Here is a 26,957-nt window from a genome sequence, read left to right as displayed (position 1 = left end):
GGCAGCAAGGACCCATCTCCTTCAGTTTCCAAAGCAAATGTAACTGAGAGTGTCAAATTGCAAGGGAGAGTCTTGCTAGCACCTTTAAAGGTAAATGTAAAGGGACCCCTGACAATTAGGTCCAGTCGTGACCGACTCTGGGGCAGGGTGTACTGCGGGCCTCTTGAGTCTGCCTGCCTCCTCCCACTCAGCCACCCTATAGCTGGGGAGAGGCAGTGGGAAGACCATTTGGGCAGCACGGAGCCTGTGGTAAGGTAAAGGTAAAGGGACCCCTGACCGTTAGGTCCAGTCGTGGCTGACTCTGGGGTTGCAGCGCTCATCTCGCTTTATTGGCCGAGGGAGCCGGCGTACAGCTTCTGGGTCATGTGGCCAGCATGACTAAGCCACTTCTGGCAAACCAGAGCAGCGCATGGAAATACTGTTTACCTTCCCGCCGGAGCGGTACCTATTTATCTACTTGCACTTTGACGTGCTTTCGAACTGCTAGGTTGGCAGGAGCAGGGACCCAGCAACGGGAGCTCACCCCATCGCGGGGATTCGAACCGCCAACCTTCTGATTGGCAAGTCCTAGGCTCCTTGGTTTAACCCACAGCGCCACCTGCGTCCCTTGCTAGCACCTTTAAAGACCAGTAAATTAATTGTGGAATACTCTTTCATGGGCCAGAGTCCACTTTGTCAAAAGGTCATCACATGCTAGCTGTTTGCAGCATCTGGTGCTCTGATATATGCTGCCCCGAACATGGATAGTGTGTAAGCATGGCAAATACTTACAGACCGAGCTATCCTTTGTGGTTATATTCTGTTATGGTCTATATCAGGGATGGGGAACCTGTGGCCTTCTAGTTGCTGTGGGACTCAAATTCCTATCGCCGCCAGCGAGAATGTCTAGTGCTCAGGCACCATAGGAGACAGACAAGCTACATCTGGAGGGCCACATGACACCCATCCCTTGGTATGTATTCTAACAAGCGAAGCACAGTAATAATATGCATGATGTTTCTGCAGAAAACAAACCAGGGCTCTATAATTTAGTTTCTCATCAGCACCAGATGACTGGCAGCTGAATGTGTGAAATGACCGTTGTGCCAAAGCAGAATGTGTGAGGTGACCTGGGATGCTTCATTTTCATGCGCAAGCAGCCCTTTGACGCTCCAGTCACCAAGTGTGAGGGGTGTACATCTGAGAGGGCTTCTCCACCCTTACATTTTGCCCAAGCATAGGTCTGACCTCGAAAGCTCTGTGTTCTGAGTGTTTGGTTTTATTTTTGCCCTGTGGAATCTCGTTCCTTAGTGCTCATTCAGAACAAACGTCAATTGGGGTTTCCCACAGATAGCTATTTGCTCCGATGGAGCTTTAAAGACCGGGTTCTCATGGGGGAAATCTCTGGAGGGGAAAAAGAAAGAGTGCTCATACACGGAGCTTTGAAGTGCAGATTGTGTCTGGAATGAGCAGGTGAAATTTAAATGTGGCTAAGCCCTGAACCAGCCTTCTCTGCCATGAGTTAAAACACCCTTAACCACCGATCTTAACAGTTATCCTCGCTGCCCCATCCCTTTACAAAATGCCGCTGGAGTAGCAGCCAGTGGTGGTGCTCTCTAGAGGTTAGAATCATAGAACTGTAGAGCTGGAAAAGGGACTCCTGAGGGTCATCTAGTCCAACCCTCTGCAATGCACTCCTGACTCCAATTAGCCCTAGCCAGCCTGTACAATGGGAAGGGATGGTGAGAGGTGGAGGCCAACAGTATCTGCCTCCGTGGTTGGAGGCAGTAATGCTTCTGAAATGTGGTTGCTGGAAACCACGGGAGGGGAGAATGATGCTTTTGCACTCGGGTCCCACTTGTCGGTTTCCCCATAGGCATCTGATGCCCCATAGGCATCATGGTGACTGTGAGAACAGGATTTTGGACTAGACGGGCCACTGGCCTGATCCTGCAGGCTCCTCTTATGCTCTTAACCTATGGAAGGCACCAGGCTTATTACCCCTGTTGCAACGGAAATATAGTTTTATTCCAGCTAGATTTGGCTAGGTTACTGAGAGAGGGTCTTCACCAAAGTTTGAAGATGGATTTCAGGCACTGAGGTTATTCCACCCCCACTGTTACTATCCAAGCTGAAACTGATCAAGCAAAAACAGGAGGAGCTTTTGGAGTGTGATATCAGTAAAGCTTAGGCACGACGAGACTGTTTCTGTTTTCTGTGGGTTGCAGCATGGATTGAAATTGTTCGCGGTTGATGTCGGATTTTACATGAGCAGCCGTTCATCTTGCCCGTGCTTGCAGCAGCCTGAGAAGTAGGTCACTGTTACTCCCATTTTACAGATGGGGAAACTGAGATGCAAGCTGCCCCAGGACATTCAGCCACACTGGCGCTCATCGGCTGCATACTGATGCAGAAAAGGCCTGGGATGAAAGGCTGCCCTTCCTCCTCTTCCAGGCTTCACACGCCGGATTTTCTAATTGCAACAAATTGGGCTGCTTCTGTTCTGTGTTCTAACCTTGTCCCGTGACCTTTCCACAAGGAAGGAAGGAAAGGACGGTTTGATTTCAACCATCATTTAAGCTTGGAACCGTGGCTGGGGTTCTGGCTAGGGCTGTGTGAAGAGAGTACAGTGGTACCTCTGGTTAAGAACTTAATTCGTTCCGGAGGTCCGTTCTTAACCTGAAACTGTTCTTAACCTGAGGCCCTATTTTAGCTAATGGGGCCTCCTGCTACTGCAGGAGCACGGAGCACGATTTCTGTTCTCACCCTGAAGCAAAGTTCTTAACTTGAGGTACTATTTCTGGGTTAGCAGAGTCTGTAACCTGAAGTGTATGTAACCTGAAGCGTCTGTAGCCTGAGGTACCATACAGCAGGGGTGTCCAAACTTTTCTCAAAGAGAAAACCAGAATTAAACCGACTGGTGGGGGCCAGATTAGGCCCCTGGGCTGGACTTTGCACATGCTTGACATACAGAGTGCCTTTCACCACCGAATAACCACGTGTATCTCCTCTTGGGGAGCCACGTTTACAGATCAGAAGCTGCCCCTTTCCTGATAGGTTTGTACCCCAGAGTGCTGAGCACTGAGCAGAATGGTAAAGGCTACATAAATGACTTTCTGGGGAGCTCATCAGATGGTCAAAGTACCAGAAGCAAGACTGAGTCTTCTCTCTGCCATCCATCCCACCTCTCCACGGCATTTCATAGAATCATAAAACTGTAGAGTTGGATGGGACCACAAGGGTGTAGGAATCTTTTGCCCAAAGCGGGGCTCAAACCCACGACCCTGAGATTAAGAGTTTACAGCTTTCAGTGGCCTCATTGACCAACATGCGAGAGGAGGGAACACCCCCCCCGGCATAGTGAACTCCTGATCAGCTATGTCCCCATTTCCCTGTCACTTTGAACCAGCAGCAACTGCCCCAAGTGACTTGCTCCCCCTCTCATTCCTTGGGCAGATTGGATCAGTGCCGCAGAGCTTATCTGCCACCAACACCGGCGATAAGTACAGACAGGATGAGCTCATTCTGGAACAGACCAGACTTGCCGGTGCACCATCCTCTAGGCAAACCTCTGGAGGAGGGGAGCGCTCTAACCACCCACCCCCAAAGGCTGCACCCAGAGGGCAACTCTCACCTTCTGAGCCTGGAAGATCATCTTGCGGACGACTTCCTTGATGTGAGGCTGGCAGTCAATAGGCGGCTGCATGTAGACAGTAGCTCTGGTCACCCCACGGTAAGCGATGGTCTCCGGCCACCCGAGGTCCAGCTGTGGAATGGACCGGTCGGACCTCTGCGGCCAGTATTCCAAAGAAGGCACTTGGTCTTGCTCGCCGTTCTGGCTGCTGAGATCGACCCCACCATCATCCCCTCGGGGGATGAACTCCGAGCCGGGGTCATAGGTCTCCAGCGTATCCAAAATCTTCTTGAGCTCCAGCTCCGAAAGGAAGTCCCTGATGTTCTCCTTCTTGAGGACCTCATAGAAGGCATCTGGCCCTTTCGACGCCAGCGCCTCCAGCGCCAGCCTCTGCTCTTCGCTGTAGAAGAACTCCGGCTTGGATTCGCTGGAGCGCCAGTTGACATGACTGTCATCGAGGCACTGGACCTGAGAGAAAGCCATGATCCCTGGTCTGAGGAGGAGGGGAACGTCCGCCCAAAATAAATAAAACAGGTGGATAATTTAATGAAATAATTTAGTGAGGTGTATCCCTGAGTTTAAGGAAAAACTAGCAGCAAATAAGGCCCCTCCTAGCTTCTTCTCAATTCCTCGTGAACGGTTTCCCGTTGCGACTTAAAGAGACAACAACCACCACCCAAGAGTCCTTTGGCCTTAACTGTCTTTAAACACCGGCATTCAGTTTCCCAGCTTACCCATCAGCTCATCTCAGTGGAGTAAAGAAAAATATATTCCTGGATAGGATGAAGAAAGTTTGCTCAAGTTTCTTTCCTTCCCCGAACTTCCAGAAACAGGCGGGGAGCAACCGACAGTGGCATTCAAGCTTAAATGCTTAAATGTTGCGGCGGCTTTGAAATCCCGGCTTGGCTGATGCTTTCCCTCTAGCCTTTGGACACCCGGCTTCCTTCACCTCTGCCCTTGACCTTCCAAATTTCCATAAGAAAATAAATAGGAGCAAGCGAGACGCTCCCCAGAATCAAACAAACAGCAGGAGTTGGAACCAGGAATTTTTCCTTTTCGCCGGACAGGATTCAGAAGGGGTAGTTTTTCATTCTTTCCAGCTCGTAGATTACTCTCTCAGGTGGAAGGGGAGAATAGGTTTCGTTCGAGAGTGAATTTATTTATTTTTTGCTGGTTGGCAGCCTGGCAGCTCAGCAGCTCTCAGCCAGAAATGGAAACCTGGAGAGTGTGAGCAGAGCAGAGGAGAGAGAAAAAGAGAGAAAAGCAACAGCTTGAGTAATTTGCTCCTCCCTGCACCACCTGCCGTCACATGTCTCCCCGCCTTCGGAGAGTCCCTGTTCCTACCTGTCCATTAACTCCTTCGGCTGCATCGCAAATGCGTGCTGCTTCTGCCCGGATCTATTGCATGCATGGAAGGCCGGAAATTGACTCACCCGTGAGAAGCCGGTGTCCCTAGATTTCCTTATCAGGCTGAGGGAGGGAAGGAAGGAGAGAGAGAGGGAAGTCCTGGCCTGGCTGAACTTTAAGTTTGACGTTTCGTTTGTGGTGTGTGTGTTTTTTCCTTCAAAAAAATGCCTCCAGCTCCTGTATTTGCCTTCGCAGTAGAGCAGAGCTGGTGGAGCTTGTTTGATTCTTATCTTGGAAGGAAGCCCCACACTGTGTGCTTTAGGGCTCGCTCACCTCGCGAGTAGGTTTCAGAGGGCAGCTTCTCAGCATCATCCGCTGGGAATCCAGGGCCTGCTTTCCTTCTTTCTCTTGCCGCAGTACCTTTTGTCTTCTGGCTCGGGTCAAAGGTCAGTCTTGGAAAGCACCTGTGGCCAGTCAGATGCTTAAGCGGGGCTGGAAGGCAACAGCTTTCCCGTGCAGCTTGTGTCCAGCAACTGGGACTCAGAGATACACTGCCTCTGAGTGGAGGTTACACTTTGCACACCTGTGTGTGAAACTTCCTTGGAGTTGGAAAGAGCAAAGAAGCCCTCTGCTTGTGTGGGTACCCATGAACCCATGAACTTTCCAGACTCTTGTGAAGCTCTGGATTGACATGAATGCCATATATATATATATATATATATATATATATATATATCTCACAGTCACCATCAGTGGTGCTCGGTGCCCATTGGTGCTGGTAGGGCAGATCAGTAGGTGGCGCCAGAGTCAATAAGAGGCGTTAAACCTCTCTGCCCACCCAGCCCAGCTCGAAGGACAGGTGAATTTTTGGCTTCTCTCACGTTCCTCATTTTTCCTTTCCGTTCTCCACATTTTCACCTCACTGGTTGTTTTTGAAGCCTTCGTGAAAATTTATTAGCATTTTTGGGTGAATTTCTTCTGACACACACATACACATGTGTGGAATTTTCCCCCTAATATACACATTTGCGTGGCGATTTCCTGCCCCCCCCAGTGGAAATAATGACACATGACACGATTATTAAGGTTAATGGGCTAAATAAGGCCACAACTTTATTGGTTACAGGTGAAGAGCGGTATTGGCTTAGGCATTGGTCCTAACCGACTATATCCGACTTCAGCCTGTCTGCTTGAAGTCCGGGAAGGGTTAACCACCCGTAGGGGGAGCCCTGCTGATGCACATCAACTAGGAACTCCCCTGGGGTCACCGCTAGGGGGCGTGCCTTAGGCCCTCACCTCCCTAGGCTTTGGACAGGGCCACGCCCCCCAGAATCCTTTACTGGACTACCCTTCAATATGTGGGGCAGGTGATGGAGCTACCTCCCCTTTTCCATCTACAGAGCAATACCAATGCCTAACCGCCAATACTCAGAAAGTTGTGACGATTTGCTATGAGGTAGGTGAAAACCAAGTGGCTGGTGCCAATTTGCCAAGTGGAAAAATTCCTACCAGGCCCCTCGATGGCGACCAACCAAGGTCCATAGCAAGGTCAAGGAACAAAAACCTTAAAGGGCGGGAGGGTGGGAAAAGCAGGAATGGCTGGCAGGTGGGGAAAGAGGGAGATCCCTGGCCGCATCCTGCCTTAAGTAGGGCAGGCCACGCCCCCAGAGCCAGGCGATTGGCTGGCCAGGGGATGACGCGGTCAGGAATCCCCCCAATCACACAGGGCTGGGCTGTGAAGCCCATAACTCCGCCTCCTTAGAAGGGTAGAAGTGGCTTTTTTACAAGGCCATTTTCCCTAATGCAAGGTGTTACTGTATGTTATTTTCCCTCAGGGATAAATTGCTATGCACACTTTCCTCTAGTGCATGCACTTTTGCACACACACACCACTCTGCTTGCCCGAGTGGAGAACCGCATTGTAAAATTCGGGAAAGTGTGACTTTTGAAGCGTGGCCTGCGTTTCAGTTCCCCTCGTCGTTTGGGAAATTGCGAGTTAGGGAGCCATGCCTTTTAAACACTTATTATATATATAAGACCTTAATTTGTTTTATTTCACAAGCAAGCAAGCAAGCAAACACAGGAACCCAGAAAGCCAATGGTTGCTCCCCAACCACTCGCTCTTTGTGTCTGTTTCAGATGCTGTTGGCTGCGTCGACCCCGAAGAATGTTCCCGAGTGTGTGGGTCCGAGGTGGGCTGCTCCAACATTGCTTACCCCAAACTAGTGATTGAGCTCATGCCCAGTGGTAAGAGAAGCCAAGGCAGTGCTGCCTTCTTATTGGCTGGTTGGGTGTTGCTCTAGTTCCGCCTTACTCCCTAACAGGCAACAGCTTCCTCTTTCCGCTTACATTCATTTAGGGCAGCCTTCGGCAACCTGGTGCCCACGTGGCTGTTTCAGATAGCTGCTCCAGAAGGATGCCATGGTTGATGGTATCAAAAGCCGCTGAGAGGTCGAGGAGAATTAACAGGGACATGTTTCCCTTGTCTCTCTCTCTCGACAGAGGTCATCATACAGGGCGACCAAAGCGGTTTCTGTGCCAAAACCAGGCCAGAACTCCGACTGAAATGGATCTAGGTTAAATCAATTTTTTCCAAAAGCGCCTGGATCTGGTCTGCGACCACTCACTCCAGAATCTTCCTCAGGAAAGGGAGATTAGCAACTAGTTTATCTAGGGCACCCATGTTGGCAAAGCCAGAAAGAAAACAAAAACAGCTTGGATTAATCTTGGCATTTCCCAAGAATTCCACCTGCCATCTGAACCAGGAACCACAAACCATTACTAATGGGAGAATTAGCACAGGTGTCTCTTGGTACAAATGTGATTATGGGCGCTGCTGTGTTATTTGCCCCCCCCCCGGATGTTTGTTCTTAAAGGAGAATGACTGTGCCTTTTGAGGCTTAGGTAAAGGTAAAGGGACCCCTGACCATTAGGTCCAGTCGTGGCCGACTCTGGGGTTGTGGCGCTCATCTCGCTTTATTGGCCGAGGGAGCCGGCGTACAGCTTCCGGGTCATGTGGCCAGCATGACTAAGCTGCTTCTGGCGAACCAGAGCAGTGCACGGAAACGCCGTTTACCTTCCCGCCGGAGCAGTACCTATTTATCTACTTGCACTTTGATGTGCTTTCGAACTGCTAGGTGGGCAGGAGCAGGGACCAAGCAACAGGAGCTCATCCCGTCGCGGGGATTCGAACCGCCGACCTTCTGATCGGCAAGCCCTAGGCTCTATGGTTTAACCCACAGCGCCATCCGCATCTTAACTTCCTTGTTCGGAACCCCGTGGGGGTGAGGCTGGGGTGTAGCCAGGACTCCATATTATCCAGGACAGCAGCCCCTCAGCCCCGGCCATAAGGGCAATGGTCAGCGATGGTGGGAGCTGATGTCCAGCAACACTGGAGGTCCACAGTTTCCCCACCATACTTTTCTCCAGTGCTGATAAAACCGCTAGCGCATTTGCAGAGCTAAGCAGGGTCTGGTATGGTTTCCAGTTGGATGGGGGACCGTGTGATGAGATTCTTCCATTGCAGGGGGTTGGACTAGATGACCCTTCGGTCCCTCCCAACTCTCTGTGGTTCTACAAAAGGTTCAGCTTCAGAGGCTGGGTCTTGCGCAAGGATTTTCAAATTTTCTGCCTTCAGCATCTGCTGGGATACTCCTGATTGGGGGACGATTCTGGGAGTTTCCGGAGGAACGCATGTGGGCCAGTCCTGTGGGGTCATATTGTTGCCCTGCATGACGTAAGAATGTGTTTTGAGATTGTACCAAACAGTCCCTCTTGCAGAAGGTGCGTTACAGGGGAAAGAGACATATTCTTTGGGTGGGGGGAGCTGCCTTTCAGAGACGTTTGTCTGCCATTTGCTGAGGAATCCCTGATCACATTCAGATAAGCCTCAGGGTGCCCTAGAAAAGTGACCTCAGGAAAGAGGCAAGATGCTTTGAACGAGGCCTGCTAAATCCTACTCCTCAACTTGGAGGCTCTTGTATAAGGAGAGCTTATAAGGCAATAAACAACTATTTTACTTTTAAAAGACAACTTCCTTGTTTAGGGAAGTTTTTAATGTCTGATGCTGTATTGTTTTTAATATTCGGTGGAAGCTGCCCAGAGTGGCTGGGGAGGCCCAGCCAGATGGGCGGGCTATAAATAATAAATTGTTGTTGTTGTTGTTGTTGTTGTTGTTGTTATTATTATTATTATTATTATTATTATTATTATTATTATTATTATTATACTGGGTGAAGCCAGTGGCCCATCTAGTCCAGCATTCTGTTCTCACAGCGGTCCACCAGATGCGGAATTCAGAAGCATCTTGCCTCTGACAGTGGAGGGTAGAATGGTAGCATCAGGAGCTGGAGTCAGGCATTGGTCAGCAATGAAACAATAAAGCACCAAATGTCAGTAAAGTTAACTCTTTATTCAAAGGGGGAGGAAGCTCAGTCCGAGTGGTCACGACAACCCTTTCCAGTGGGTCGTTCCCCAATGAAGCTGTTGCGAGGACTGAAGGTCCTTCCCACCGCTCTCTAGGGTTCTCCACCGGTTCCCTCCCCAGCAAGTTGGAGGATGGATGCTGGAGGGGACCAGCAGTTGTGGGGAGGCAGGGACCTTCAGTCTCAGCAACTGCTTCACGGGGGCAGGACCTGCTAGAGATGAGTTGCTGCGCTCTTTAGGCCTGACACTCCCGCGCCAATCATATTTTTGCTAATAAAGAGTAAACTCCAATTTGTACGGTGTTACTCACTGCTGGGTGGAGGCAGGGCCCTGCTGTTGATCCAACAGTCCAGCTCAGAGTACAATCCTGGGGAGGAGATGCCAGCTACTTGGTCGTCAGAACTTACTGCTGTAAGCATGTGCTTTGTCAATAAAGAATTAAACTACTGGCTGGCTGTTTGTCATCCTTGAGCTAGGTGTGCTCAGGAAACAGTTGGCACTGCTAGAGCGGCGGCAGCGGGGGAGCAGTCCAGACTCAGGGGGTCTCCCCCTCCTGCTTCTCTCCCCACTGGTCTCCCAGAACACACAGAGAAATGAAGAGGGAGGCGCAATGAGAGGCAAGACGAGGAAGCCTTGCTATACAACAACAACAACAACAACTTATTATTTATACACCGCCCATCTGGCTGGGTTTCCCCAGCCAGTCTGGGCAGCTTCCAACAAAATATTAAAATACAATAGTCTGTTAAACATTAAAAGCCATTGGCTTTTCTGGTTCCTCCCTCCAGGTCTGCGAGGGTTAATGATCGCCGTCATGATGGCTGCTCTGATGTCATCCCTGACCTCCATCTTCAACAGCAGCAGCACCCTCTTCACCATGGACATCTGGCAGAAGGTGCGGAAGGAGCCCAGCGAGAAAGAGCTGCTTCTGGTTGGAAGGTACCAGCCTGGGGCGGGGCAGTATCCCTGGGGCCGGCTCTACCGTTAGACAATGCAAAGGCAGTTTTCGCATGTCGTGAAAGGGCAGTGCTGGCGGTTAGTTATTTGATTCATTATTTTAGGATCTATAACTTGGCCATCTTTACAAGAACTTGTGGGATTTTTCTGGCTCAGGAACCTTTGTTGCCCATGGATGCTAAGCGCCATGACCAGGGAGTGGGGATGAATGGGAGAGAAATTTGGTTCAAGCTGAATTCGATCAAGGGGCTACCCATTTCACACTTTTCAAAATGATTTGCAAACCGCATGGATTAGAGTGGTCCAACTTCTCACACCAAGTGGGCTGCAAGAGTACTTTGACAGGGAACCTGTGGGCCACACACCGAATTCAATTCCCATGTCTTAAATTAAAGTGTTCGCAATATATTTAATGTTATTTAATATACACAAATTATATATTTGATTAAATATATATAATTAAATACAGAGTTAATAGCTTTAATTGTTAATAGCTTTAATAGACAAACAGGTGTATGTGCTTTCGTTAACAACACAAGACACACACAGAAAATAAAAATTTAAAGCTTTAAAATGTTTTTTCTTGAATGTGGCCAAGGGCTGCTAAAAAAGGGTTCCACCACCCTGGATTAGGTGAAAGCATCCATAAAAATGCACATTATTTTTTTTTTGCAAAGGACATGCAAAAATGCATCATATTAAGAGGATTTGCTTGCAAAAATGAGACGTGAACACTAAAATGCTGACAGTCTTTCAAAAGGCTTTTTTAAAAAATGCATTTTATAAACCCATAGTGAAGGTGCTGCTGGCTAGCTGTAAGTTGCTGGACTACAACTCCCATGATCCTCAGCCAGTATGGCCAATGAGCAGGGATAAATGGGGGTTGTAGTTCAGCCACATCTGGACGGTCAAAGGCTCACTGTGTGCTGCTGTTTCATAATAATGATGATGATGATGATGATGATGGACACCCTGTCGGATATTTTCCTTGCACCAGCCAGGCACGGAGATTAACTTCCCCTGTTTATGCCTCCGTAGTCCTGCGTTCTGAATCATTTCCCGCAGTCACCAGCAACTCAGTTTATCTGCCTGCACAACAGACCTAATGATGCAGAAATCCTGCTTGCAATCGTCTCCACATTTCAATTAATGAGCATGTTTGTGTAGCCGAGAGAGGACTGATGGCCAGTAACTTGAATTTCATATGGGTGATCCAGATCATTAATTAACCGAGTGATCCGCCAATTTATCGGGTTGCATTTCTGAACAGCCCAAGGAATGCCCTGTAAAAGTTGCTGTGTATCCTGCTTGACCTTCAACACAGTCTCCCTTGTCCTCATGAAGTTCTGCTGTGCCTTTAACCATGTTGTTAAAAGCTCTGCAGAATGACTTGCCCCTGCCCCTCACGAAAATGCTAGCCTGCATTCTTTGTGTTGCTCACAGTGGCAGCAGGTTGCCTGGAGGGAATTCCTCACTCAACCTGCCTTATTGACATATTTGGCCATGTGGGTCACTGCGGCTGGTTCAAGGCATTTTGCTGCCCGAGGCAAAAGGCACGATCACCTTGCCCTGTTCCATATGCGTAAACTCAATTTGGGGGAAGTACTCTTTGCTGAGAGAACCCCAGCGGAGATTTAAAATCACAAAACATGCAGCAGAGTAAAGCATGAAAATACAGTCTGTAAAACCTAAAAAGGTGCCCTTTAAAGTGAGTTCCGAAATGTAATGTCCCCTTAAAAAGTTTCTTTCCACAGTTTCCCACTTCCCCTAGCATAGAAAAACACCACACATTTGGGAAGTTAAAAATGGTTTACTTACAAACTCTCCTGAGGTCAGATTCGTGTGCTTCAGAAAGATGCACAGGCAGTAAAACTTGGCTTAGTTAAGAAGTGGCAAAAGTTCCTAGGTTATTGATATAGGGACTCAAGAGAAGCCCTTTACACGCCAATCTTCTCAGGTAGACAGGGGGATAACATTAGACCTGATTACCTATTTCCTCCCAAGGTAAGGGACATGAACATAGCTAAATGTAGCAGGACAGCTTACTCTATGGTATTAACCCCTTCGTGCATTAATTAGACTTAAGCATGTTGGTTATATGAGGCTGGTACCCTATAAATAAGGCAGGATCTGCTGAGTAATGGTGGAGAAATAGAAGGGAAGTATAATTAAGTTCTAACCCCATCCCTCATTTTGAAGCCCAAACAATTGACCTTCCACTTTCTTTTTATTCTTTATTGAATTTATATACTTCCCTATACCCGGAAGTCTCAGGGTGGTTCACAGAACAAAATCAAAATATTGTTTCTTCACACCAAATGTGCCAGTGATCAACAGTCGTATACTGGTCCTTCCCCCTCCCAGCAACACTGAGACTGTTCATGAAGTCAACTTTCCTTTCCTGGTCCTTGCCTCTCCCGTGACAATTAAGAATGTGTGGATTTTGTGATGTCACAGCAGCTCAACCAATGTAGGAGACTGGAGGCAGCTAATGGCTGACAGGGCTTTTTCTTCTTCTTTCCTGATAATATATACATATTTAAAGGTAAAGGACCCCTGACAGTTAAGTCCCGTCGCGAATGACTCTGGGGTTGCGGCACTCATCTCGCTTTACTGGCCGAGGGAGCCAGCATTTGTCCGCAGACAGTTTTTCCGGGTCATGTGGCCAGCATGACTAAGCTGCTTCTGGCGAACCAGAGCAGCGCACGGAAATGCCATTTACCTTCCCGCCAGAGCGGTACCTATTTATCTACTTGCACTTTGACGTGCTTTCGAACTGCTAGGTTGGCAGGAGCAGGGACCGAGCAACGGGAGCTCACCCCATCGCGGTGATTCGAACCGCCGACCTTCTGACTGGCAAGCCTAAGAGTCTCAGTGGTTTAGACCATAGCGCCACCCGCATCCCCCATGCACATATTTACCCACAGCTAAATCTGGAACGCAGCCTCTTGCTGCTAATTTATGTGACGTGTCTGGTCCCTGCGTTCGGTTGTGCAATTTCAATTGCCGTAGAGTAGCAATTTGGGGACACTCCCTGATGATTCCAGCCAGCCAGCCTTAGATGGCATTTGGCAAGGCAGGACCCGCCTTGACTTAATTGTTTTCCTCCTTTTGTATCTTTGGGCTTAATCGATTTGCTTCGATGTGTGAACACGGAATGAGAGAGAGCAAGAGGGAGAGGTAACCTGCCAAATGAGCTGCAACGAAGCAATTAAAAACAACAACAACAAGGGAGCTTGCAGGAATGCGCTCTCCCAAACTCTAACCTAATTCTTCAGCGATTTCGCAATGCTTCATTTGTCAGTAATAAATCCAGCTACTAGGCCGGTGATTTCTTTTAAGCAGCAAATCATCAGCTTCCCAGGCCCCTTTGGCTCCATATGTGGAAAGCAGGTATACCACTTTAAACAGTCATGGCCTGCCCCAAAGAATCCTGGGAGCTGTAGTTTGTTAAGAGTGCTGTGAGTCATTGGCAGACTCCCCCATTCCCCTCACAGAGCTTCATTTCCCAGAGTTCCCTAGGAAGAGGGATTAGAATCAGGGGTCTCCTGCCAATTCTCAGCACCCTTAATAAACTACATCTCCCAGGATTCTTTGGGGGAAGCCATGGCAATTTAAACTGGTACGGCGCTGCTTTAAATGTATAGGGCAGATGGGCCCCCAGATAACTAAATGCCGTGGTTCTGAAATGCTGCTGCTTCTCTGCTTAAAGGGGATCTTCAGATATGTTGATGGTTAACTGGAGACAGGAGTCACTTCTGTATCCCTGACTTTGATTCATGGGGACAAAATGATGCGGTCTTATCTCACTTTACCCATTTGTGAAAGAGGGTGGCTCCTCTTTGGGGTGGGACTGTGTGGAGTCTTTATCAGGACGCTGAGATCTCTCAGCGAAAACAAAGCCATTCATTATTACTGGATGTCGGCGTGTTTGTTCACTGAAAATACTTCTTCAAACGACAGGGCCCACAAGGCAGCTAGCAGCCAAAAGAAACCACAGAACACAATTATTAAACATCAAGCCAGATGTTACAAGAACGATGGAACTGGCACGGTTTTCTTCTGGCAGAGCGAAGTATGATAAGACACGTGGCATTTATAGCATTGCGTTGTACAGGGCTGTTATCAGGGGTCACCCTGGGTCTTTTGCACTGGGGTGATAACCAGGGCAGGATTTAGGTTTGATGAGGCCCTAAGCTACTGAAGGTAATGGGGGCTTCCTATGTCCAGCTGTCCTTTGTCAACAACAAATGGTTGCTGTTTTTTGTGTTGAATACATGCTATATGGTAATTTATGGACCTAATAGGTATCATTCTAAAGCCATTTGCACATTGCCATGCAACCAGTCCGTGCAGAATGTAGGCACCCTATATATAGAAATCAGCAAACCAGTGATATTTTAGGGGACAGGCTAGCAGGTGGGGCCCATGACTTACATCATAGGAGCCCACACAAAACAAAACACTGTTGCTGTATGTAGGTTTTATTTTATTTGCTTTTTATCTTATATTTTGGAAATGTACATCCAGTTTTTCCCCCCTTTAAATTTTTTTGTGCCCCCCCCCAAGAAAGTGGGGCCCTAAGCTATAGCTTGTTTAGCTTATACGTAAATACAGCACTGGTCCTAATGTCTGTAGCTGCTACCTCCTTCCTTTAAACTTAAAGAAAGAGATTCGCTTTCAAGGGCATCAGGGCGCAGTGCAGAGTACAGTCTCAGTGAGACCCCACCTGCCATCATAGTTTGTGGAGGGCCCAATCCGCTTAAAGTATCCTGGGCCCAGCAAATCCCCTTGGCACTCCATGGTTCGGAGTGAGCCTTGCCGCTTCAATTTGCACCTGCGCATGCAAATGAGAAAATGCAAATGTTATGCAAAAAGTGGGTGGGGCTGTGGATGTGCCCGGAGCCCTGTAGAGACATCTTGGCAGGGCTGGCCAGAGGGGAGTGAGGAGGAGCCACAGGGTGAGAATCAGGACCTATCTGTCTCGTGACCTGACTTATCTACCACAGCGATCTACTAGGCATTAAAGCCTTTGGCAAAAACCAAGCTGGGAGTCTGAGGACCGCAGGGAGGCAGGACACCCTGGCTTCGGCCTCTCAGCCTGCCTGCCTAACTTCGCTCTATACTTCCAACTTCCTTACCTACGTGCCGATGAATGCATTGAGACACAACAGATTACCATGGGGAATGAACTACTAAGAGAAAGAAAAGGAAATAATAAAGCGTGTAGGAATGTCACCGTGCAGGAAGTTGGCTTCAGTCTTCCCTTATAAGGACATCATTTCCCCCTCCCTCTTTACTTGGGTGTAAACTCTTCCTTTTCCCTGGCAGCTGCCTGATGATGAAGGATGCAAGAGCTCTCCTCGCCTCTTTCTCTTTTCTGCACAATATCTCTTGCGCAAACAGCCGGGCGATTAAGGAAAGGCAGGCGGAGGAGACTGACACATGGAGCGGGATTTTTGGAAGTGAATGGGTGGGCGTGACTCACCCTGCGCATTTGATCAATGACAGGCGTTATCTTGTGAAGAGGGGAGGGGGTGGGAAATTGACACACCTTAGCTCCTGCTGGCCGTGTGTGTGTCAGGCATTTGGAAAGGCATTCTCATTTTCCATATGACATCATCCTCCCCCTTTATAATTTATACAGGGCGGAATTCTGAACCTGCTGGTGCATCCGACCCCTCGTAACCCGCGACCCGCACTTCTGCGCACGCGAGGCACGTTCGCGACCCACAGTGCTCGTAACCCGCGACCCGCACTTCTGCGCACGCGTGGGTCACAATTTGGTGCTTCTGCGCATGCGCAAGCGCTGAAACCCGGAAGTAACCTATTCCGGTACTTTTGGGTTCGGCGCGGTGCGGTGCGCAACCCAAAGCGTCTGTAACCCGAGGTATGACTGTATTATGGTTTATTTATATGCCACTTTTGGGGCAAAGCAAGCCTGGATGATGATGATGATGATGATGATGATGATAATAATAATAATAATGTTGAAAAATATAACAACAACAATATTGTTTGTTTGTTTGTTTGTTTGTTTGTTTATACCCCACTCTGGTTTTCCCAGCCACTCTGGGCGGCTCTAAAAAGAATATTATCAATCATAATAATAAGCAATAAAACATCAAACATTAAAAACTTCCCTAAACAAGTCTGCCTTCAGGTGTCAGATTGTTGTTTATTTCCTTGACATCTGATGGGAGGGCGTTCCACATAGCGGGCGCCGCTACCAAGAAGGCCCTCTGCCTGGTTCCCTGTAACCTCACTTCTTGCAGTGATTGAACCACCAGAATGCCCTTGGAGTTGGACCTCAGTGTCCGGGCTGATTGATGGGAGTGGAGACGCTCCTTCAGGCATACTGGGCTGAGAATCCACCTGAACACGTCTGCCCATGACATGACTTAGGTTGAAACTGGCTGTTGAGAAAGAACTTGAGCAGAGAGAATTTGGCTGATGCCTTTGCTTTGTTTTGAAAAAAGAGTCGTGTCAAGACAGGGGTGTGTGTCTGCCTGTCTGTGTGAGGCCTGACTCAGACATACTGCCCTGAGATGGACAAATCCTGGATCTACTGCTGCCACAGAGAAGTGGTGCAACATGTACTTCCCATGACAGCACCCTCCTTTGATGGGGTGCCATCCTGGGACAGCTGTGCGGTTTTGCTTCCGGGTCTGCAGCCATTAAAATGTTTGCTTCGGCTGAGAAGTGCCGGAATAATCAAGAGTTGACCGGGGTACTATTTTCCCCCGCTTCCTGTTTTAAAAATTGTTTAGTTTCTTTATTTACCTAATAACTGCACGGGGATTCTTTATTTAATTAAGCAGATCATCTGTGGCCTCGGGTGTAAATAAACGGTTTTCGAAAAGCAACACACAAGCGCAACAGGCTGAGACCTGTTTCCCCTTATATGATCCCCTATTACCCTGACGCTTGTAAAGGTTTGCTTTTGCAAGGCATTGCATGCATCTCAGTGTCTGCCAACTCCTTTTGTGCTGGCTTCCCAGAAGTTCTTGGGGCCCCTTGGTAGGACTCGCTGGCAAACCTGCAGTAATCCCACGTTGCAGATCCCACCATTCCTGTCTGCTGCAAAATCTGGTTGCGTCAGTCAAGGTGCTGAGTGAAGCCCAGCCCACGGGAACAAGTTTTTCATCTCAGTTCCCTTCTCGGTTACCTGCAAAGGCGATATAACCCTGCATGGACCGCTTCCAGATATGCATAAAATGCACAGATTAGACTGGCCTGCGGTGCAATTGTGGTGCATTCGATTTTGCTTGCTTGCAAAGCCCTCCCTTATTTTATGTCTTGCATCGGTGACCCTCTCGGGGTGTGGGCGGCTGATACTTTCCCGTGCATGGAGAAAGCGAAGTCTTGCACACAGCCTCTGTTGCACATGACTTCTTTGACACAGGCAGGGTTTTTGAAATGCCGTGGCCTGGACTGCCATTTGCTCGGTATTTGTGTGAACAAGACCTCACTCGCCCCTCCAGGGTTCTGGTGGCCTTTGGATAAGGTTCTTCTCCTGTAACCTAGAACATAAGAAGTCCTCATGGAGCTTGTCCACACTTCCGCTGTTTCCATGCGTTCTAGCCACAAGTCTGAGAGGTTTTGCCTTTGCCTCGCTGCTTTCCCCCAGAAAACCCACTCTTATGATGATGATGTTTCACTTGTGATTTTTTTTTATCGCTAACCTTGCAGGATAGTCACTATTGTCCTAGTTGCTGTCAGCGTGGTTTGGATCCCAATCCTGCAGAGCTCCAACAGCGGCCAGCTCTACATCTACATCCAATCTGTCACTAGCTACCTTGCCCCGCCGGTTACAGCTGTCTTCCTCTTGGCCGTTTTCTGGAAGCGAGCTAATGAACAGGTACGCTCATATATAATAGCTGATAATGATAACAAGAACGTTATTATTTATATGCCGCCCATCGGACTGGGTTCCCCTGGGCGGCTCCCAACAAAATATTAAAAACACAACAAAACCTCAAACGTTAAAAACTTCCCTGCACGGGGACTGGCTTCTAAAAGCTCAATAGTTGTTTATTTCCTTGGCATCTGATGAGAGGGCGGGTGCCACCACCAAGAAGGCCATCTGCCCGGCTCCCTGTAACCTCACTTCTCGCAGTGAGGGAACCACCAGAAGGCCCTCGGAGCTGGACCTCAGTGTTTGGGCTGAACAATGGAGGTATATAAACTAGAGACTGATGCCCTTGCGCACTTTGCTCGCCAACCCCATGGAATCATAGAATTGTAGAGTTGGAAGGGACTATGAGGCTCATCGTGACGAAGCCTTCAATGCAGGAATCTTTTGCCAAGCATGGGGCTCAAACCCACAACCCTGATATCAAGAGTCTCATGCTCTACTGACTGAGCTATCCATCACGAACCATCTTGCCAGTCCATCAAACTCCCTACACCCTAGCCACCCCTATCCTCTTCCTTGACCCCCCACTCACAGCTCCTTCAGTACCCCATCCCCACCCCCCTGCCATTCCCACCCTACTCCCCACAGCCATAGCTGTCAACTTTCAGATTTGAAAATAAGGGATCAGCAGCCTTACCTGTCCCGGGGACAGTCTACGGGATATCTAACAATCCGGGATAGCAGCGGGAAACGGCGCTGGAATAAGGGAATTTCCTGCGAAAAAAGGGAAGGTTGACAGCTATGCCCACAGCTCAGCCCAAACTCCCCCAACAATTCACTCCAAACTCCCTCTGCCAACAGCTTGCCCCAAACACAACCCCCCTACTGCCGCTGTTGCTACCACTTGCGGAGGAGAGGGGAAAGAGGAGGAAAGGGCCTTTCTCCCTTGCGCTCCGCTTCAGCTGGCAGACAGTAAGCATGCATTTTGAAATGCATGCTTCCTTCTGACACTGATGGAGTACTAGGAGCATGCAAAGACCTGCCAGGCCCACCCACCTAGTTGCCTCCCTAGTTGCTTACTCTGCCGGACCACCTGCCCATTCTCTTTCTCGCTCAGCCAGACCACTCGCCCCCTCTGACGCTGGGCTTGCCTTGCCCTGCTGTGCCTGCGAGCGAGCAAGTGGGTGGCGGTGGCCATGACAACAGGGTGAACGGGAAGCCCCTGTCTGGACCACCTACCAGCCTGCTTGTTTGCTCGCTTCCACTACCATCCTGCTCACATGGCCCCCTACTGGTGACCAGGTGAACTGCAGCGTGATGACATTTCCTTGCAATAATATTATATAGTAAGATATAGTATATGTTTTTAATAAATGACTTAAGGGGGGACATTGAAAGTTGCCTTAAGCTCAGTCAGACTGTTGAGCCACCTCTCAGCAATGCCTGCAAAGAATGGCAGTGTTCATAACTTCCACCTGCAGTTATCAGGGATTGAACATGAGATCTTCTGTGCGCAAGGCAGATGTTCTGCCCCGAAGCATAAGTCTTTCCTAGCCCTGCAACTTGAGATGCCCCTTAAGTGGAGAGAATCTGCCAAAGAGAGAATCTGAGCCTTGGGCTCTCCTTGTTGTATTATTTTTTTTTAAAAAAGAGAGAAGCACTATTTAAAACATAAATCCAGGAACTGGTGGGTGGATATGCAATGTTGCCCATAGTAGAACAGGTGCATTTTTTAAGGTCAGGGGACTAACCCACCAGTGTCTACCCTTGTCTCCTCATTGTTTCCTACCCTCTGCATTTTTTCCTGTCCCTTACAAGTCTGTCCCCAAATGGGAAAACCCCATGATAATATGTGCAATGTGAATCACCCAAATTTGCATTGCAATCATTTTCTTTCCTTTTGTGAAAGCCGCACCTGTTTGTAAACTGTAGGTCTCTGCTACAAATGTATACGTGGGCTTTATACCACTTTAAGTGAATGTGTGGCTGTGGTCCTTTGATGTTACATTGCGTGGATGTGTTGCGATGCTTTGTGGATGTGGTGTTACGTTATCTTATGTTGGTATGGTGTTCTGTTCTGTGGATGTGGCGTTATCATCTGTTACGCAAACATGGCGTTCTGTTGTGTAGTGTGTCCTGCATGTTTGCATGTGTCACTATGCTATATAGCATTATTTGTGGATATGTGGATGCAATCTGTGTTCTGTTGGGTTGAGTTACATGCATGTGTGAATGTTGATGTTATGTTTATCCTGCGTGGAAGTGATTTGAGGCTCAGGCTTCTAATTGCGCTTTTTTATTGTGGGATATAAGCGGCTTTCATTTTAACTGTTTCCATTGGGAATTTTAGTTTGCTTTCTTTTCCTTAGCCACCCTGGGAAACCTGCTGAAGAGCAGGGAATGAATAAAATTAATTAAATAAGTCTGGTTGAAGCCTGAAGGAGTCAATCACAACTTCAGTACGATGAGGGAAGAGGGTGGTTAAGTCTGGCATTAAAAGGAAAGAAAACAACTTGCTCCTTGTTTCTGGTTCCTTCTCCCGAAATTTACCTGCTTTCTCCAGAGGCCTTGACCAAGGAGGTTAGAATTTCAGTCTTTTGGGCCCTGTCTTTATCTGCAGGGGGCTTTCTGGGGCCTGATGGTGGGGCTGGTCATTGGCCTGAGCCGGATGGCCTTGGAGTTTGCGCACCCCACGCCCCGGTGTGGTGTCCCGGACAGGCGCCCTTCCCTCGTGAAGGACCTCCACTATCTTCACTTCGCCACCCTCCTCTTCCTGCTGACTGCCATGGTGGTGGCGGGCATCAGCTTGCTGACTCAGCCCCCCGCCGAATCCCAGGTGAGTAGAGCTTGTAAGCAGGTGAGCCGAGCTGCCCCAGTGGCGTAGAGTGTTGGAATCAAGCCTTTATCAGCAGAAACTGGCCACTCTCCAGGCACTCGGCTTGATCTCCGGTTGACCTCCCTGTCTGCATTCTCCGGCAGGATCCAGGCTAGGTCGCGATCGGCGATCCTCCTCAGCGTGAGAAGAACACACCACTCTTTCCTGCCCCCCCCCCGGCAGGGGAAAGAGATAGACAGAAACGTATTTACATGTCTTTATTTCTGTCTTTGCAGCGTTACAGAAAACACGTCTGCTCTCTTCAAACTCCAACAGCAGAGAGACAAGCTCCTCCTGTACTTCCTGTACAGCTCATATTACACTCTGAGCTAATTCCGGTGCTTCGCACTGTGAATAGACTGTCCCTCTGTTTCCCACGGAACAATCCCAACATTCCCATTATGTTTTGCTTTCAAGCTAGCAGCTTGCGGCCGCATTGCTTCTATATATCGTAACATAGAGGAGGAGAAGCAAGAGAATTACAGAACTGTATATAGTCATACCTCGGGTTACAGATGCTTCAGGTTGCGTTTTTTTTGGGTTACAGACCTGCCGAAATGGGTTACTTCCAGGTTTCGGTGGTCGCAAATGCACAGAAGCGCTAAATCACGGTTTGTGCATGCGCAGAAGTCCCGAATCGCAACCCACACGTGTGCAGACGTGCCACTGCGGGTTGCGAATGTGCATCTTGCACAGATCACGTTCGCAATCTGAGCGTCCACTGTATTTGCAAGGTAGCCTGAGGGGTCCAACCCCCTGGAATGCAGGAATCTTAGCTAAAGCATCCATGACAGATGGCCATCCAAACCTCTGTTTAAAAACCTCCAAGTAAGGAGAGTCCACCATTTCCTGAGGGAGACTGTTCCACTGTTGAATAGCTCTTCCGGTCAGAAAGTTCTTCCTGACGTTTAGTCGGAATCTCTCCTTTCTTGTAACTTGAATCCATTTCCTACTTTCCAGAGCAGGAGAAAATAAGTTTGCTCCATCCTCCATGTGACAGAGCAATGATGGCATCTGAGGAGAGAAGTAGCAGGTGCCCTTCGGCTGAGTCATGGCCCTTCCGCAAAATTTATTTTAATAATTCATATTATTAATTAAATGGCAATTATTTAAATACGTTTTCATAGCTTAGGTACCGCCTGAACACCGTAGTTTCCGAGCACCTTACAATAGGAAATGCCATGCACTAAATGAAATCAGCTGAAATTCACCGGGAGGGTAAAACTCACTGTTTTTGCCCTCAGAAATAAAGCCCTCGTTTCTTTCTGGAACAGGGGGAGAGGAACAAGCTTTTTAAAACAAGGGTCGTCTGCTTTGAGTTGGCAAGGGAAAATGGCCTCCTGGCATTGACACTTGATAGATTTTCCTTGCTCTGATAGTGACACAGGCCCAAACCGATTGCTCCCTTTGCTTCTGATCGGATCAACTGCCCGAGGCAGAATCCTTTCTGTTAAACCACCTTTGAAGGAAAAGAAAGAAAGAAAGAAGTCTTTTCCACTCCACCCAGAGAGGCCGAGCCATGCTTGTGCCACCTAACCACCACCCCTAGCTATGGAAGACTGCCCTTCCTTGGCACCAGGGCCCTCTCAGACGTATTGGGACATGCCGAGCGGAGTGGTTTGTTCTGATGTGTGCCCAGAGAGAACGGACGGTTGGGTGGCACGAGAAAACACGGTGGGCGTTGCCTGGATCTCTCTGCACCTGGAAGGTGGTGCCAAGGAGACACCTCTGACATGGTTCAGGGCAGGAGGCTGGCAGGAGCGGAAAACATCAAGATGGGGGGCAGGTCAGGGGTCAGTAGAACAGGCCTTCCTGTTAGGGTTTGTTTTGCGTCTTGACTGTTAATTTGCATTTGGGAGGGTCTGATATTACAGGAGTTTCTCTGACCCATAATATTGGATGGATATATATATATATATATATATGCAGGTTTTGGTGTCTTCGGGTGTCTTCCCGTGTAAGAGTTGGGGTGTCTAGGCGACGTTTCGACGAGGTCTCACTCGTCATCTTCAGGCTGGTGCTTTCGGCTTCTTGTTACTGGAACAAGAAGCCGAAAGCACCAGCCTGAAGATGACGAGTGAGACCTCGTCGAAACGTCGCCTAGACACCCCAACTCTTACACGGGAAGACACCCGAAGACACCAAAACCTGCATTCCTGTACCCGTGAAAATCTACGAAAGCATATATATATATATATATATATATATATATATATATATATATATAATTTGAATCCCCCGAATTCATCTTTTTATTTTATCTGTTTTGGTTTTTTTGTTTGTTAATTATTTATTTCATAAAATGTATATACCGCCTAATGGTTAAAAAAAACCTCAACCACCTCAAAGCAGTTTACAAAAAGATAAAACAATTAAATTGGGGGCGGGGGGGGGAATCACTACCCTACTTTAAAACACACAAAAGTTAAAATACCGAAACGGATTAAATTTGCCTCAATTTTCTAAGCATCTGGGTAGCCTTGTCCATTTAGCAGTTTCGTTTTATCACCTACTTTTGTTTTAATAAAATTGTTTATTGTTTTTATGTCGCACACGAGTTAGAGATTTTATTTTTGTACGAAGTGTAAAAAAGGATTTTAAAGCGTTAGCAGACTTACAAATTCGTTTAAATGAAATAAAATGCCATTTTAAAGACCTTTAGTTATTTTCTGTATGGGTTTATTAATTTTAAAAAAACCCTATCATAGTTGTTTTTACTCTAATGACTACACTGCCTTGAGACTTATGCAAAAGGCATGTTAATAATAATAATAATAATAATAATAATAATAATAATAATAATAATAATAACAACAACACCATCCAAAAGCTATCGCCAGAGTGTAGGGGCTTCATCCAATATTAGACATACTCAGAACAGAGACATTGAAATTAACTGACACAGAAAACTTGGAACTGTGAATTTTCACAAGTCTAATTTGAGCGAAACTAGAGTCTCTTGGGCCTTATCTGTGGCCTCAAACTAGGAATTGCCTGTGTACATGGCAACCGCAGAACCTTCCAGAACTTCTCCTGGGTCTGCTACTTCTCTCAGAGTCAAACTCTTTCCTGTACACTGAAGGATGGAAGGTGCAAATTTCACCCATTGTTCCTCTCCAATATCTCTGCCGAGTGAACATATCCCTTGTGTTTCTGTCAGGAGCGTTGCTTTCCTGTCAGCGGCACATTTTACCTCACAACGTCATGCTTTGGCTGACAATGGTAATGACGCTCATAAGCAAACGCAACTTTGTATTTCATTGGCTCTCCCCCTACTTTTTTATATTTGCAGGTAAAGTTTGTGACCTGGTGGACTCTTCGTGAGGAGGAGTCCCTTCCTCCCCAACTCCCCAACCCCAAATCGCTGCCTGAGGACGGCTTTTCCAGCACACAGAACGATGGTAGGCCCCAGGCACGATTTGAACGACATCCTCTCTCAGAGGGGCAGGGAAAAAGAAAAGCCCATTGGAATATGTGGTTTCATGTGAACGGCGGGTGCTGAAATATCCTGTGATCAGTCCGTCAACTTTACTGAACGTAGCCGAAGGACTTCACAATATACAAGATGTCAAACTCCCAATTAAAATTAAAAACTTGATACGGAATCACAGAACAGCCATTAGTACCCATGTGCACCAACCTCCATGAGTAATGAAACATTGGGTTAAGATTTATAATACCGTGCATTTTATCATTCCTGATATGACTAGAATGCAGCTTCTAAGCTGGCAGTGGAAATTTGGCTACCAAATGGACAGAACTGAGGAACCATTGAGAAGTTGTTGGCCGTTAGATCCAGCCAGCATGGCCGATAATGGTCAGGGGATGATGGGAGCCCAGCCCCATCGGAAGGGCTCTAGGTCAGTGGGCGCTGACCCTTTACGGCCAGCCCAATCGATTTTGGCACCTGAGGCACACCACAAAATGGCGACCCTGCTAGGGAAGAAGGGGCGGGTCAAGATCTATATCAGAAAGAAGTGGGGAATGGAGATCTACATCGGGATCTGCTGCCCCGGTGGATCCTGCTGCCTAAGGTGGCTGTCTCACCTTGCCTCATGGGTGGGCCAGCCCTGCATGAGGGAGAAGGGGACAATGTCCCACCAACCTCAGTCTGCCATCAGCCAGCCCTACCTGGCTGTCAGCCTCCTCAACCTTAGACTCAGTGTTGCCCATGAGGAACTCAGAGAGGAAGAGGAGGAGGATGGGGACAAAACTGGAATTAGTTGGCTTTGACTGTCATTGGCTTTGGCTTCCCTTACTCTTGGGCTTCCTGTCTTCCACCCCACCAGTTTCCATGGGCACCAGCTGTTGCTGCTTTAGGTTCCCCATCCCTGCTCTAGGACTTTGTCTAATCCTTTTTTTTGTTTTCCATGAATAAACCCTTTGCTCTCTCTTTCTCACAGATCTCCCGGAAAGCCTCCCGTGGGGTTGCTTTGGCAACGGAAAGGCCTGCGCCCCCTGCGTCATGAAGGCTGGAACCCTCCCAGGGAAGCCCCCTGGAGGCAAGACAGAGTTCCGCTTCTGGGCTCGGATCTGCTGTGCAAACGCCCTTCTCCTGATCTGTGTCAATGTCTTTTTCTATGCTTATTTTGCTTAAGGGATGTCTTCTGGAAAGTTCCTCAGAGAAGACGGGAAGGAGTTTGGGGTGAGTGGGGAGGGGAGGGGAAGAGAAGAGAGAACTGGTGTGTATGTGGAAGATGGGAAGTATTCTCTGATACCAGTGGATTGCTTTATTTAAATATTATATTTCAGCTACTGATGGGGCCGTTCTAAGCTACCAAGAGGAAGAGTTGTAGCTCAGTAGAGTAGAGCAGCTGATCTGCATGCAGAAGATCTCAGGTTCAATCACCAGGTAGGGCTGGGAATGCCCCCCATCTGAAACCTTGGAGAGCTGCTGCCAGCCAGTGTGTACAGTACTGAGCTAAAATGAGCAAATGGTCTGACTCAGTAGAAGGCAGCTTCCAGGAATTAATGCACAAAATTGGAAACTTTGGGATTTTATAAGGTACTCCACTGGAGATGACACTGGACCTTTGGGCTAGCATATGCAGATTTATTTTTTTATTTTTTGCAACCAAGGGGACTAGAATCTTTCTTAGAAAATAATTAAAAATAAACTGGCAGATTTCGTTTGCAGAAAAAGGCCCTGATTTGTAAACAGCCCGTAAATACTGAACTCAGTTCAGCTTGGCCATTTTACATGTTCCACGGTGCACTTGTAGTTGGGCATGGTAGCTGTTTCTGGCTAGGCATGAGAGCGGCACAGGAACAAAACAGGATCTTGTTTTGCTACCTCCGGGGCAATTGAGCTGAAGACTCACCACAACTCTCTTTTGACATTGGCCCACTGGCAAACAGAGGAAATTGCTGCAGCACCTTCACTGTACATGGCCACAGGGTGGTATTGCAGCTTCTAGCGCAGAAAACATCCTATTGGCTCCTTGCATCGTGTGGTTTCTGCTGCAGCATCACTAAGGAAGGGTGCTGGCCCAAGTAAAGACAAGTCAAGGGTCAGCACCTTGGAGAGAGATCATTGCGATGGTCAAACATCTAAGTTGTCTCAGCAAGGTCCTGGAACTATTGGCAGAGTTTTAAAGCACAGCTAGGTAGTCACTGACTCGAGGGCCCATCTCCTCAGTGCTGCCACACAGACGGTTAAAGAACCAGCGTTTTATTCTGCAACCATTGCCTTTTTTGGAGGTACAGTGGTACCTCAGGTTAAGTATTTAATTTGTTTCAGAGGTCCGTTCTTAACCTGAAACTATTCTTAACCTGAAGCACCACTTATTTATCTACTTGCACTTAGGGGTGCTTTCGAACTGCTAGGTGGGCAGGAACTGGGACCGAAAGACGGGAGCTCACCCCGCCGCGGGGATTCGAAC

General features: G+C 48.1%; 2 protein-coding genes across 4 annotated transcripts in view; one reads left to right on the top strand and one right to left on the bottom strand.

The window, feature by feature from the left end:
* FAM83G (family with sequence similarity 83 member G) overlaps positions 1-5,038 on the bottom strand; it is a 42,288-nt gene extending 37,250 nt beyond the window's left edge. The window contains exons 1-2 of one of the 2 annotated variants that reach the window (XM_081169456.1): positions 4,958-5,038; positions 3,614-4,831 (exon numbers count right to left, since the gene is read on the bottom strand). In XM_081169456.1, coding sequence (XP_081025582.1) covers positions 3,614-4,096 — 483 coding nt within the window. In that variant the 5' untranslated portion in view covers positions 4,097-4,831; positions 4,958-5,038. Of the gene's footprint in view, positions 1-3,613; positions 4,896-4,957 lie in introns of those variants that run through there. The other variant, XM_081169457.1, reaches the window with a different exon arrangement.
* SLC5A10 (solute carrier family 5 member 10) overlaps positions 1-26,181 on the top strand; it is a 99,774-nt gene extending 73,593 nt beyond the window's left edge. For both annotated transcript variants that reach the window (XM_081169532.1, XM_081169533.1), the window contains 6 exons: positions 7,100-7,207; positions 10,174-10,324; positions 18,035-18,203; positions 20,821-21,036; positions 24,368-24,476; positions 25,479-26,181. In XM_081169532.1, coding sequence (XP_081025658.1) covers positions 7,100-7,207; positions 10,174-10,324; positions 18,035-18,203; positions 20,821-21,036; positions 24,368-24,476; positions 25,479-25,672 — 947 coding nt within the window. In that variant the 3' untranslated portion in view covers positions 25,673-26,181. The remainder of the gene's footprint in view (positions 1-7,099; positions 7,208-10,173; positions 10,325-18,034; positions 18,204-20,820; positions 21,037-24,367; positions 24,477-25,478) is intronic.
* Positions 26,182-26,957: the final 776 nt, after the last annotated feature.

This window comes from Podarcis bocagei (assembly GCF_964188305.1).
Source record: "Podarcis bocagei genome assembly, chromosome: 14".
Classification (NCBI taxonomy): domain Eukaryota; kingdom Metazoa; phylum Chordata; class Lepidosauria; order Squamata; family Lacertidae; genus Podarcis; species Podarcis bocagei.
The sequence above is the reverse complement of the archived record's forward strand: the minus strand, read 5'-3'. Positions and strand labels throughout refer to the sequence as shown.